Source organism: Hyposmocoma kahamanoa, unplaced genomic scaffold, assembly GCF_003589595.1.
Source record: "Hyposmocoma kahamanoa isolate Upper Pololo Valley unplaced genomic scaffold, ASM358959v1 244, whole genome shotgun sequence".
NCBI lineage: Eukaryota > Metazoa > Arthropoda > Insecta > Lepidoptera > Cosmopterigidae > Hyposmocoma > Hyposmocoma kahamanoa.
The window spans coordinates 190,355-205,638 of record NW_020653761.1 but is presented as its reverse complement, the minus strand read 5'-3'; the positions used below and the strand labels follow the sequence as shown (position 1 = coordinate 205,638).

General features: G+C 38.5%; 1 protein-coding gene across 3 annotated transcripts in view; it reads right to left on the bottom strand.

Moving 5' to 3' along the window:
- The window catches only part of LOC113228846 (myotubularin-related protein 13), a 106,477-nt gene that overhangs the window by 36,052 nt on the left and 55,141 nt on the right, over positions 1-15,284 (bottom strand). For 2 of the 3 annotated variants that reach the window (XM_026462261.1, XM_026462262.1), the window contains 5 exons: positions 6,328-6,444; positions 5,252-5,471; positions 4,294-4,535; positions 2,948-3,198; positions 2,322-2,513 (listed from right to left, as the gene is read on the bottom strand). In XM_026462261.1, coding sequence (XP_026318046.1) covers positions 2,322-2,513; positions 2,948-3,198; positions 4,294-4,535; positions 5,252-5,471; positions 6,328-6,444 — 1,022 coding nt within the window. The remainder of the gene's footprint in view (positions 1-2,321; positions 2,514-2,947; positions 3,199-4,293; positions 4,536-5,251; positions 5,472-6,327; positions 6,445-15,284) is intronic. The other variant, XM_026462263.1, reaches the window with a different exon arrangement.

Genomic DNA, 15,284 nt, shown 5'->3' with positions numbered 1-15,284 from the left:
AAAATCACCAGCCCCCGTAGCATGGCATGGCATTATGTATAATGAAATTTAAATAAGCGCGCGCTATTGGCTATATAAATTAGATCTGATTGAGACAGCCAATAGCGCGCGCATATTCCGATTTTATCGCGCGTGTCGCGACTGTCATGCGTAGCCCTGCTACGTGGGCTGTTATGCTCATTTCATTGAATTCAAAACTTTAAAACGCTCCGCAATAAACATGGCAATTTCGACATACGATACTTTACGTAGGAGGGGTCGTTTCATTTTGTTTAAGATTAGCGCCACCTACCCATATCTGGAACCGTTAATTTAATAAATTAGTTTGTAACAACGCCATCTATTGACACGCATATTTATCAAAATCCAGAAAATAATTTTAGCTCGTGATCAATATTTGAATAATATTACAAAGGAATTAAAAAGACTTCTTATATTTCATACTAAAGAGGAATGAATTGATATCCACGGTCATCGAGTATATAACCAGAAATAGAGACGAAATAAGGGTATGGCCCTTATTTCGTAACTGGTAACTCATCAGTGTTACATCAGTGAACATCATTTATAAATATCAAAACTCGTTTGCACTGAAATATAGACAGCGCCAACAACTGACCTGTGTGCACGTCTCCGTATACACCAAAAATATTCTATATTTATAATTATTATGTGTGGAGAAAAACATCTAAGTATAAAACAAACGGAAACAATTTTCATCGGTAATTAAATATGTAATTTTGCAATTTTCGTCAATTATAGCAAAGCTCAAGTTAACTGGTTGATTTGAAGTGAAACAATCGACGACACCCGTCAATTGTTTCGAATTCGGGTTAGCCAATCGGAGCGCAGTTGTCACAGCCATGTCATTGCTGTGACAACTGCGCTCCGAGAATACTTTTCAAACAAATTAAATGGCATTTCGTCCCTATTTATGGTTAAATACTCGATGTCCACGACCATTTACAAAATATAAACTACTTCCAGGCTATTGATCAGCGCCATCTGGATATAAGACGGAATTTTGACCTTTTCAGAGCTACGATCTATAGTATGGAGATCAGAACAGTCCTATTTGAATTATTGGTCCAAGATGAAATTGAGAATATTCTTAAAATGGCTGATCTGCGAAGTGAAAAGAACAAGAGGGCTTCTATGAAAATATTCAAGGACATATGGACGCAAGACAGGTTTACTGCAGTGGACATCCAAAGGCGTTTGTATGTATAACGAATAATTAGTGGAAACATTGAATTGGAAATACATAATATCAATGCATCCGATTGCTTTTCACCTTATGCAATTATGTATTAATCAGTGGCGTGTATAGATAAGGGTAAGCCAAATAGGTAGGGTAAAATCCATCTTATCGTTGTCGCGGACGAGCAGACAAAGCAGCAGACTGAAGGCACGCTACTATTAGACAGAATTTGACACACATCGATAATTGCATACCTTCAGTGGCTTTGAAAAAAGCCGTTTGGTTTGTTTGAGCTAATTAAATTAAAGGAAGAAGTTGACCATTGCTAGTAATGCAAGAAAAAAGGCGTGGGGTATATTAATGACACAAATTAAGATTACTTATCTTCGCCGATTAATGCTTTCACACACCTTAAATTATCACAATGTACAATTTTCTCCATTATTAAAGAGTTCAGAAATCACTTAGATAATTGAATTAAAGAAAACAATAAAATGACACCTCGCTTGCTCAGACAAAACTTTAAACTAATATCTATGAAGTTAGACTAATTGCAGCAATGCGCATGCGCGAAAGTTACTTGGTAAATACTTCATAGTGCAAGCTTGGCTTAATTTAAACACATATGAATTATTAATTCATACCGATTGCTATACATACTTATAACGAAACGTACATACATATTGAAACCTCGTCCACTCATCGGTTGTCTATACATTGGAAAGAGTTAGAGAAGAAAGAGATAGCCTCTTATCGCGCTTCTTTGTCAAAGAGCGCGAACTTTCAAATAATAGGTCCCTTGGTAAATAGACGTCGAGTTTTTTTTTGTTTTAATATATAATAACATGTCGTCGGTGGTAAATTGGCATGCCTGATAGTTAGGTAAGCCGGGCTTTTGTGAATATATGGCAGTACCACCACTCGTATTAATATATTTTATATAATTTATGGTAAAGGGTCAACTTGAACTGGATGAAGTCCTGCTTCATTGAAATATCAGTCTATCAAGAGACATCTCGCGTGCGAGTCCTACTTTAAGCAACCAACGCAGTTTAGAATCACAGACTCGACACTATTTTATGGCTAACGTAGATGTAATATGTTTAATGATAATACTCACTGTAGTAACTCGTCCCATATGTCAGTGGGTCGCCAAGGCGGGCCTCGTTCCGCTACGAAGCCATTATAGAACATTGATTCAAGTAGTCTTGGCGCGAACGGACACTGTGATAGACCTCTCGCACCAAGGAACCCAGCTTTGTGGAAGGTCAACACTGGCTGGGGGTGTATCCTTATTATTGTTAGACAATGCCTGGAATAGTTGAGATACAATTGTGTCAGTATTGTCACTCGGTTGAATAGTGTGTACATAAATGGGCTTTTTTTCCATGCATTTTCGCGCAAATGTATAGTTTTAAAATGTTATTAAGTACGGTAAACAAGCAATATCATTTCTTATGTCAGATAGCACACGTACGTAGTGTATACACTATCAGTTTCATGAACTAAAATTATGGAACAGCTGCATTTTTATATCGCAGTTTTAAAGGGGTCTCCGTAGCATGGTTTTATTTTACCGACAAGACTTGAAAGGATCTCTCTTACAAATTAATATCTTGCATATTTCAGAACAAATAAAGAAAACCGTTATAAAGAAAAGAATAAAACACTGAGATCTCCAGTCTACTAATTCGCCCTGTAAAGTGTGAGTGTAGTATAAAATGATAAAAGAACTAATAATCTTACCTATAACCTTGTAATAATCTTGCAATGGTCCTCATAAAAACAGCTCTAATTTCCTTATCCAACATGTGTGGGGGTGACGAGAGCGGCGGGGGCGGGGCAAAGGCAGAGTCCGCAGCCCCTAGCTCCGGTTGCAGTACTAACGCTAATGCCTCTTGTAGCGATGAGAGAAGCTTTCCCTCCGGCCGAGGAATGTTCACGCCGGCAGGTATATGGAGAGAACCGACGTCTAAATCTGCTACTATAACGTCCAGCTGGAAACAATGTAATAGTTCATAAATTACAAAAAAACCAAGCTTTATTTCACATGCAAAATCACATAAACAATTATATAAAATAATATAATAATAACAACCGGAAGAGGTGGAAATAGCTAAGTATATCCTACTATAACATTACGTTGCCGAATTGGCTCTCCGAATTCTCCAGCAAACCCAAGAGGATGCTAAAAAATTCGTGGAGGAGCTCGAGTGGTACGAGTAGGACACCTCCCCGTGCAAACAAGCTCTACGACGACAACATCTTCTCATCAACCCGACGCGGGTCTGATGGGTTTGAATCATTAATCCGCCAATGCGGGTTGGGGACTATACACGCTTTCCAAAGGTTGTGAACCCTCTCCGACGTCGAGGTCTCATCACAAATGTTTTCCTTCCGTTAGCTACAGTTATTGCTACTAAACGTTTACAAATGTAATTAATTTTTTATTGAATTGATATTCAATTATTTTATGTGAAATTACTCCACTAGTTTCTTATAATTATGAAAACAAAGATCGAACACTTGGAAAAAATTCCTTCGATCCAGCCGGAAACGAACCGACGTCTTCTAGCAAACCATGTCAAACGCTATGCCAACTAATTTACAAACGTAACAATTTATATATTGAACTTAGAAATTATGTGTCTTTTCTTTGTACAATAAAGAATTATTAATAGAAATTAAAGCCATTGATACATGTCACAGGGATTCGAATTTTCGATCTCTCCATTGAGAAACAACCGTTATCCCATTAGACTATCATCGCCCGGTCAACCGTACCAACATAATCATCTATATGATACGAACTATTTAAAAAAAGTTAAATTGTAATAAAATGATCAAATTAAATAGGGTAACTCAAAAGGCCCTAAGTCTTAGCATCTGCGGATTATACGAATACAGAGCAATGGGTGTTATTTTGCCATAGTCCGTCACGATCATCAAATGTCGGTGTAGCTTCCCCCACTCCTCACGGTACAGTCCTCCTCCAGTCCGTCATGATACAGAACACATATATTACCACGAGTTTTCGATCTTAGTAGCAAGTTTTTAGGACAAGGATATTAACAGCGATATCATTAACTTACCAGTTCCGATACTTCTTCCTTTAGACTCGAGTGAACACCAATAAGAAACGGCGTCGGCGTAGCTAACACTTCAGCCAATCCCGCAGGCAGTAGCGGTATGTACACATGTGCGTATCTGAAGGGGAACATGAGGGCCGCTAGCGCGCGACACGCGGCTGCCAGTCTGGCACCCGCTAGCGACACAACTAGCACTTTCTGTTCACTCATCACTGCACACCACAAGGTTACCGAATTGTGGATACCTGGAAATCGAAAGTGTCATATTAGGATCCTCGCAAAGTACAGACTTTCTATCCGCCGATAGTTAAGTCGGATTGCGCTGCAAGCGCGCACACTGGATCAAAACCTAAAACACGGCCGATTGATCACGAAAAATTTTGCTGGTTGACAATCTGATCTTGAACCGATCAATTATGTAACGTAAATTAAAGTGTCCAGAAATGTTATTATTGATTTTATGTAACGGAGGAACAAAATCAACAAGAGAAATCAAAACTATTAAATGTATCGGCAGACTAAAGAATCGGCAAATGTACGCGCGTGGAAGAGCGCCATACTAATTTACCAGTTGGTCGATAGTTTGCTTACAGATCAGTTTGAAGGCAATCGAGTAGCCCATAAAACTAATTTAATCGGCCGCTACAAATTGTTATAAAGCGTGCAGTTGCATACATCTTTACTGATAAAATACCCGACTGAGCTATCGGTCAATAAGTATGTAGTCTGCGGGTGCTTTTAGAATTGATCATATCATTCAACGATGGTTGCTTAGACAAATCATCATGAGCAGCGTCAGAAATGGGATAGATAGTTAAGAATGCCCGAATTGAACCTTCTTATTCTTCTTCCTGTGTATCTACGGACGGAATCTTCTGTTCCACATTGCTTCAAACCGATACGCTCTGCGTGAACCTGAATTTGCAATTAAGGCTTCTATATACTAGGTTTGTATACTAACCAAGCAACCTGAGCAGCATGTGCACAGCAGTGTGAGTGACGGGCAAGGGCGGTGTGGCAGGTGGCTGCAGCGCTTGGCGGTCGCCCGCACCGATGCTGAATCGCACTTGAGGGCCGCCAGCAGGTGGAACCAGCACGCAGCCCAGGAGATTACCCACCAGCGTCTCCAGAGGAACGCCCAGGTTCTCTACCCACACAGTGTAGATGATGCCTAGGCAATTCTGTCAACAATACAGTAGTGATAATACTACTAATATTACACATACGAATGTTGAGATGTATGTTGTTACGCCATAACGACAAAAAGTTTTTTTCTTTAAAAGTTTGTTTCTGAATAGATCGTTTAAGTCCTGGATTAACATAATTATAAAACATCCCCAGACATTAAAGATACGGTACAAATAAAATTATAAATAGATTCCTATTAGCTTTGTCTTCCCATTTTGCTGCAGGACGCAGGAGCAGGGGGTCTACTCTCGATCTCCGTCTGACGTAATACATGAAATAATGATACTTGACCAAATGAAAAGACGCGTGATGCGAATGAAGTTACATACTTGATACTTGTCTTTTAATTTGGTCGAACATTACTTATTTGACAGTAATTGTTTCGGACGGATGTCGGACGGAGAACGAGAGTAGACCCCCTGATTATTGTCATCAAACCAGGAGTGACACCTTGCAAATTCCTAAAACATACCGATACCCATTTGAGATGCAAATATTGCGCAACATATAGTGCAGATGGAAGAGAACAAAGTAACTTCTATTGGTGTCGTAAGCCAAGATAAGTAAGATAAGTACGTTGATAAGGAGTCTCCCCGGAATGCCGTACCTATTATTCATGAGACTTGTACGTTTGACATACACAGATAAACAATCGGCAAGCACGTTACACCGATGGCAAATCCTTTCACCACGATGGCAAACATAGATATCCCACAATTCAGAATGGCGGTTTCTAGTGACGCGGTCAACGTCGCCAAGATTTGACCCGCAATAATATAGTGTATGCCTTCGGTATGTTAAGAAGAATTAAGGTAAGTAATTGGTAAGTTGGTTTTGGTAAATATTTACCCGAAAAGTGTCTATGTAGTCCTGACGGGAGACGATGACAAGGCACTTGGGAGCATACATGATACTGTGGTGGGTGATGTTGGCGACCGGCCTCGAACACTCCAGGGGCTCCTCGTCCTGAAACAAACGAACATAGTTCAAATTGTAAATTTCATTGTTGGCATATTTATTCATGAACGGTTTTAGAGATTACTTTATTCCCTATGCAGATTTTTGCGATTAAATTGTTTGGAATGGCACTATAACTGTTATGGATAGGCGTGTCACTTATCACGCCAAGTGAATAATTTGCTTGTCCCGTTACTTAATATCATAAAATACAATTATTTACACTAGATTTATAATAATACCAACAAATTCAACAACACAACAATTTCGGACAATGAACATAAAAATACGGCTAACCTGAATACCTATTTGGCTAGCCCCTATTCAGGACAAGAGCCGTAAAGCCGGCTATGAAATTAAATAGAATGGGTTGCAAACCGTCCTCTCGAAACTTATAGAGCAGTGTTGGATTTAAAATGTACGTTACATTTGCGAAATATTTTAATTCAGCTGGGAAAAATAGTGATGTTGCAATTTAGGATCTTAGTTTTTTTTATGATATCAAGGGACACCTACCCATAATAGTCGCAGTGCTCCTCAGAGCTTTACATGGCATTCCACGAGCACCCTTAGGCTCAACTCACACTGGCGCATGGCGTCGCATCTCTATTTTCCTATCATTGAGGCACAAATTTGTGTTAGCAAATATGGAATCGCGTGTAGACGCTTGGTTAAAGTCGAGCGGTTTGGCGCGTCGCCGCGCGTTCATGCGCATTCCCACTATGTCGTGATGACAAATTGTCGTGCAGTTTACAGTGTCCTGGCTTGCATATTTAAATGAAGTTGTTCACATATAGCACGACACGATTAACTGTCGTTAACGATTTTTTATCGTTACAACAACAAACTGTCGTCACAGTGGGAACAGCTAGAACGACAGTCGTCTGACATAAAAAAACGTCACGATCAAAACGTGACGACAGATTGTCGCAGCTCCTATTGTCGTCACGATCTAGTCGAAACAGCTAGTCACGACAGTCGTTCAACGATAAAAAATCGTCCACGACAGATAGTCGTGATATGGGAACAGGCTAGACACGACAGTCGTCCAACGATAATAAAACGTGACGACATAGTGGGAACGCGCCCTTCCTTGTGCGCAGTGAGGCGTCAGACGTCGACCACACTGTGATCCGCGCGACGACGCGCGTCGCCATGCGTTGTAGTTGACTCTGCGACAGTATGAGTTGAGCCTTACTGTTCAAAACCAGGACACAGTAATGCTCACATCACTGCCTGGCGGCAGAATTAGGTTTAGGTGGAAGTATTTCTCCGGACGAACTCACAAGGAACTCCACTTCTTTGTAACGGTAGATTCGGGAAGCTGTAAGGCAGCTATAGTCATAATCATAATATGTTTCAGAATAAGGCTGAAAATTATTACATGCCCCAACAAAAATCCTGTAAAGATACTGCAACTTAACTTACTTAACTAAGCACCTTATCATTTTCATCTTTTTTAAAGTCTTTGAATATAATATTCCTTGCTTTGAAAAATAATGTACAATATTTAAAATACTTCCCCTCCATCCTATAGCCGTGTGACGCCCTGTATATAAAGCATTACGTAGTGTCATTACCATCCCTTGAAAAGCGCCTTAAATTCAGAATGAAACAAAATGTAGGTACGGGTTGTTACTAAAGTAGATATTAGAGAAATGCTGATGTCGTGTATTTAATATACTGATGTAACGGTAAATAGTACCAATTGAAGTTCATGGAAAATAGTCTTTTGATATAACTCTAATGCCTCTACTATCATACTATAGAAATGGTTTTGTAGGCAGTCAGAAACTTCGGAACTGCAATGTTACTATAGTCCATTTGTTTAGGTACTTAACTAAATGTAAACAATCTTGATAAATCTTTTTATTGAAACATATACTTTACAAATTAATAGGTATAAAAATAGGCATACAATTTCATATGAAGTATTTGTATTTTGTATTTGAAGGTAAGTAAAAATAATTTTATAAATGTATATTTCATTAAATAGACATCTTAAGATTGTTTACATTTGGTTAAGTACCTAAACAAATGGACTATAAAGGAGAGAACCATTATTATTTTGCTGATATGGAAACTTTAATAAATGGCATTCTGGTCCAAATCTAGTTTAAAGCAAATTTATTTGTTAAATCTTTCTTGAATGTCGACTGTTGTGTTCGTCTAATAAATAAATAAATTTATCTCTTAATTTTGTAAGTACGTAAATTTCATTAATATTTGTCCAACCAAATGACAGTCGTCTCATTCGTTAGTTTGTCATGAACCCACTACACGTATTATTGCTGGGCAGGGTCCTTTTAGGGCAGGCCTTGGGTATTAGTCCGCTGGCGCTGTTATGAAACTTGGTCCAATTTTATACTAAAAAAATTTCATTAATTTCAATTTTCACAATTTCCACACATTATTTAATTTCATAATTGGGATTTAATCGTGTATAAAACGTATTTTATTTACCCAGTCCTTTCGCGACCATGGACGTTTCAGCACGTGCGAAACGCCTAGGTAAATAAAATACGTTTTATACACGCCTGAGTCTCGATTTTGAAATCATATAAAAAACATTTCATCTTAGCGTCCCTTCACTAGCAGTCGACGCCGGAATTTCATTATGCCGCCGCAGACGGGCGCAAAATTAAAAACGAGCTGTTTCCTCCACTAACTTTCATTTTGAGGAATTTAAATGTAAATCTTCCATGTATTTTTCATCGAGGATTATTTCTTGAGAGTAGTCCATATCTGTACCATTTCACAGCAACGCACAGGTGTTCTTAAAGGTTGTGGTCTACCCTGGCTCAATGTCATGAGTTTCGTGACCCCTTGCCAATGTGCAGACTTTCTCCAAATAATACTATTATTATAAATGCGAAAGTAACTGTCTGTTAGGTTTTCACGTCTAATCCGCTGAACCAAATTTAATGAAATTTGGTATAGATTTTTTTTATTATATCAACTGACGCAACGAACAAGTCATGCGCACCTGATGGTAAGCTACACGCCTGTTCATAACAGTTGCAGTGCCACTCAGAGCTTTAAATCGTAAAGATCTGAGGAGCACTGCCACTGCATCTGTCACTCTGAGACATAAGTTGACAAGTCTCATGTGCCTGTAATTTCACCAGCACCCTTACCTTTCTAAACCGGAATGCAGTAATGCTAACATTACTGCTTGGAGGCAGAAATAGGTAAGGTGGCAGTACTTGCCTGGACGAACTCCTTCTCAAGGAGCTCTACTGCTACTAAAAACATGGATAGATGGGACATAGGAGAAGGATATAGACTACATTTTGTTACAAAACCAAATCTTAACGGCAGTGAAATAGGTGATGAAAAATTGTATGGAAAACCAATACAATTGTGAAAATTAGTACAGCACAGTATAGGCTACTGGAAGTACTTATTCCACACAGACGAAGTCGCGGGCAACAGCTAGTACATTATATTGCACAAGAAAACAATTATTGTCGTAACTCAAAATTGTGGAATTAATAAAACAGGAGTTGAAAATTTTTTTAAAGTACCGAATGAAACACTCTCGTTTATAAATGGATAATTAAGTATTATGGATAAATGAAAACAATCAGAATGATTCGCAATAAGATCCATTAAGTTTCTTTTTTAAATAAATCATTTAAAAAATTGTGTAGGAAATGAAACTATTTTTCCGGATTTAAATCACGTACATTTGTTTATTCAAACAAAACGTTTCGGGGTCCATGATCACGGTTGACCATTGACCACGAGACCTGTAAAGGACCCGGTTTGTTTGAAAAAAAACAAATGTACGCTATTTTAATCCGATAAAATAGTTTCATTTCCTATGTGTAACAATCGCGAAAAGTAGTATTTTTCCTTTACATTAAATCAACAAGAAGCTAAAATCAAAGAGTACACTATTACCACGTAGTTAGTTGTTATCAGCACATTTAAGCAAACGTTTCGACTAGACCAGGTTCGATTCCGGGAAATCAACAACAATAAACAATCGATAACTGTTCCTTTATCATGTCGCTAGAGTACGGATGACACTACTTGTTGTAGGTAGAGAATATACATAGACATACTTTTATTGCCACAATACAACAACACAAAACCACACAAAAAACAGTTTACACGCAAATAATTATTTGACATATAATTACAATTAAAATTAAAGAAAACATACAAAGTAGGTAGTCTGGTATGGTCTGTGTTGCAGCGGCATGCCAACACGGGACTTAACTCAGCATAAGCTGCAGTAACATACCACAGCGCTGGTTTTCAGTAAGCCCGTAGAGTTCGACGTCAGCAATAAACTCAAAATTAAAAAATATAAATATTGCTAAATATTACATAGACTATTATTATACACCATAATTAATACGTAAATAAATATATATAAAGGCATGATAAGACAAATAATGACAATATCAAAATTCCTACATACTAAAACCCAAACATAATGTGATTATATGGTTATACTCCGTCAGCGAATCTTTAACCTCGAATACAGATGTTCACTTACACAACTATTTCTCTTCCACCACATCCATCAGGGACCCGACACTCGAAGCACGAAATCAGTAGTTACGTCCGTTTGCATGTTTGGTGCATGGACACACGCATAGAAAATCACAAATTACACCCAAACTCATGAGAGATATAAATGTGGGCCATACAAATAGTTCTCCCGGCTCGGGAATCGAACCCGGGACCTCTGCGTGGTAGTCAGCATGATAACTGTTCAGCCACGGTAGCAGTTCCATATCGGCAGTTTTATATTGCAGTTTCAAGTATGTTTCTTTAATTAATAAATTGTATTATTACAGGTGTTTTTTTATATTGGTCGGGTAAATAACGTAAAATCCTAGATGACCCAAGGAACTTTGTAAAAGTCTGTGAATGCAGTACTCGTATTACTTACTTTTCAAAATAAAATAATGTCTTCTTTATGATACTCAGTGTCGGGACAAACAAATTGTGAGCCTGGCGGTAAGCTACCCATCTCTTCATAGCAGGTCTGCCCTCCTTGTCATACTCAGGGCGCGTTCCCATTATGTCGTGACGACAGATAGTCGTGCAGTGTAAAGTGTCGTAGCTTGTATATTTAAATGAAGTTGTTCACATATAGTACAACACGACTATTTATTTTTATTTATCGTATTATTTATCGTCAGACGACAGTCGTTCACGACTTTTTTGACGTTACGACGACAGACTGTCGTGACAATGGGAAGAGCTAGAACGACCATCGTCGGACGATAAATAAAACGTCACGATAAAAATGTGACTACTGATAATCGCAACTTCAAACGGTTCTGTCGTGCAAACGCCAAGGCGGCTGCCGTGCACGGATAAATTGTCGTCACGATCTAGTGGGAACAGCTGGACACGACAGTCGTTCAAACATAAAACAAACGTCCTCGACTCAATCACGACAGATAGCCGTGATATGGGAACAGGCTAGACGCGACGGTCATCAAATGATAAAAAAAACGTTACGACATAATGGAAACGCGCACTTACGCATTTGCATTTTGGTAACTCTCGAGATATTGGCACCAAAAGTTCTTTTTTCATAGAAAATTAATGTAAATTACGCTGATTTTGCTTAACAATAATGCTCAGGCCACACAGAGGCCGACGCGCGGTTTCATATGAAGTCGTACATTACAAAAATCCCCGCGCCCGGAACGCTTCCGCGGCCGCCTCTGTGTGGCCAGAGCATAAAACTGAAACTAAGTAAAACGTAAAAAAACCGCTTACAGCGGGTCACAGGTCTCGTTTCGCTGAACCCAGATTTGTTAATAACTCAATTTCGCTAAAAATGTGGATTACGTTAGTCATGATAAAGAGGACAGGTTACAATGCCACTTAGAGCTTTAAATCGCAAAGATATGAGGGGCACTGCCACTGCGCCCGTCACCCTGAGACATAAGTTGACAAGTCGCATGTGCCTATAATTGTTAAGTGCTACTGCTACTAAATATTTAAAATACAATATTTCAAGTACTTTCCCTCTGTGTCACGCAATTTCGAAAGGTTATATCGGTAACGTACCCTTTTCGTATCGACTGACATAATTTTTTACATATCGTCCTTTTATAACTCTCTTTTTTTTTAATGTCAGACAACATCACATTCGTCGCTCCGGTCCCCAAAGTAAGTAATTAAAGCACTTGTCTTATGGAAATCGGAAATAACGACGGTAGCACAAACACCCAGAACCGGGACAATATAGAAAAGTTTTCTATATTGACCCAGCCGAGGATCGAACCCGGGACCTCCGAGATGGAGACACCATGTAAACCGGTGTGCAAGCCACTCGACCGCGGAGGTCGTCCGAATATTCAATATTTATATTAAAGAATCATACAATAAAAAAAATATCTATTCCGGATAATAACGAAAAACTAAGGAGTATATACGTGGCGTATATTTATTGATTCGCCACCCTGATGGCCGACTAGTGATATCTTGAAACTCGGAAAGACAAAGACAATAATAACACAAGTTTGGTTGTAACTAACAGTTCGTTTTGGTAAACAACATTTTGATAAATCTTTTAAGTAGTAATAACAATAGAAATATCTTTGTGCAAAAACAAAATCAAAACTTTGCAAGAAGAGGTAAATAACCTCCACAAAGGTGATCGCTAGGTTTAACCGTAAATCGTAACACAGACAGAAAGCAGTTTTTGCTTCGCGACAGCATCACAATTGCCGAAACAGTCAAGCTAACAGCATACAAACTACTTTCAAACAGCATTTGTACTCCCATTTTGCAGTTTCGATGCAGTTGGCATGCCGCGCACATGACTTCACCCTTGGATGGTTCTAAAATTAAAATTGACTCATTAATTATGCATTCCCATACTACGAAAATTGTAAATATTGACGGATACAATTTTAGGTTATCGACCAAATGGTCATAAAAGCTGAATCATAGGAAATCAGGAAGTCATGTATAAACCATTCAATGAGTATAAAGCGTACGGCGGTACAGCCAACAAACATGTAATAAAACGGATTTATTGAGAGCGCCGTATCAATATTATTATCAGTGCAACTACTCCAGTAAAGGCAAATGACTCCAAACTTCTGCTAAAAGAAGACGTCAGATGTGGAAAGTATCTGGGTTTATATACAGTACAACAAGAGACGTGGGTGACAACGAAGGTGTAACGTAATGTCTCGGAAACTGGGAAAGTAACCAGGACAAGGAGATAAACTTAGCACCGCATTTACATTTACATGTACTTTGAGAGTACATTTCAATTACCGAAATATAACAATGTGTATGGGAAATGAATCTTAGCAAACTTTTTACAAGAAGTATTGAATAGAGCACCGACTACGACTAATATTGTGGAAAAAATCGCAAATGGAAGTAAAAAGTAAGCCAAAAGAACTGTAAAGCGTTATCTTATTCCAGATCAACACAGAACTGATTTATAGCAATTAGATTTATAGTAATTACATAAAAACAAATTATAATGCATATAATAATAATAATAACGCACACACTCAACATATATATAGGTTAAGGGAGGAAGCTAACTAAAGTGCTAAAATCTTATTGTAAAGATTATACTTTAGAATAGTTAACAAAACAATTGTACTTTCATATAGAAATAAACAATTTTAAATTTCATTTTTAAAAAAAAGTTTGTTATATTGACGCAAGTAGCATGACGAGTGAACGGTAAGCTTGTTGCCTCTCCTCACAAGTAGCCAAGGGGTTTATGCTTGGCCCTGGCGTTAGCACCGGGAGCGGTTATCCCGGTGCGAGGAACGGATGGACAAGGAACGCTCGTGACGAACTGACAACACGAAATAATTGTTAACATGTTCGCGCCAACGCTTCCATCAAATAGAAGCGCATTTCTAAACGTAGCTATTGAGACAGAGCGATAACTCGCCAATGTACGAAAGATTGCTCATGTCGGCAAGTTACACGAAAGCGTCGTTGAGTGATGAACGTGATTACGTATTTGCGGTACATGAAATTGAAGGGAGTCACGAAGTGCGTGCTAGTAAGTATGGCACGAAGATGGTTGACAGAGTTATGGCAAGGTGGAGGGTAATTTGTCACAATACAACTACTAAGGTACTGAGAGACTTAGGTAAGTCCACATTAAAGCAGTAAAGCTCTTTGTGAAAGAGTTAGTCCAGGGAAGTACTGCCACCTTACATATTTCTACCGCCAAGCAGTAATGTGAGCATTACAGCGTTGCGGTTTTGAAGGGTATGCATGCATCATAAAAAAAGTTCGTTTTCAAGTTACAAATATTGTAAACTAAGCATTCATGATTTTTTCACAGACAATTATCACTTTTCGATATTAAATTACTATGCCGATACTGCACAGTTGTAGTGAAGTTAAAAGGGAGTATAGTAAAAACGACGACAAAATGGCGGGCGCGAAAATTTTTTTTTTACATTTACTGGAATAACATTTTCTGTTAAGTTAAATATACACATCCATTTCTCTTATAAAATATTTCCCGTTAGTGTCTTTAGTAGATAGATAACCCTGTGATTTAGATTGCAGCTTTAGCGTAAGTACAGATGACAAAAAAATTACATACACTCATTCATTAATATGTGCGCTCGGTACCGCCGCGTTCAAAAGAAATACTTTAAAAAATGCGTCACTGCTGCATACGCGCGTTTAGAATTGTAGGCACTGACAGTGTACCTATTCACATTACCGCGCGTTATCGTTCATTGCGTCATCTGAACGTTCCAACGTGCGACGCGTGTGCATCCATCTGAACCTAGCCTTACTGCCTATGCCAATCCGTCTCAAACACTGATAATTTTTATTTTCTGACTTTTTAGGCTTGCATTTGCTTGTTTCTT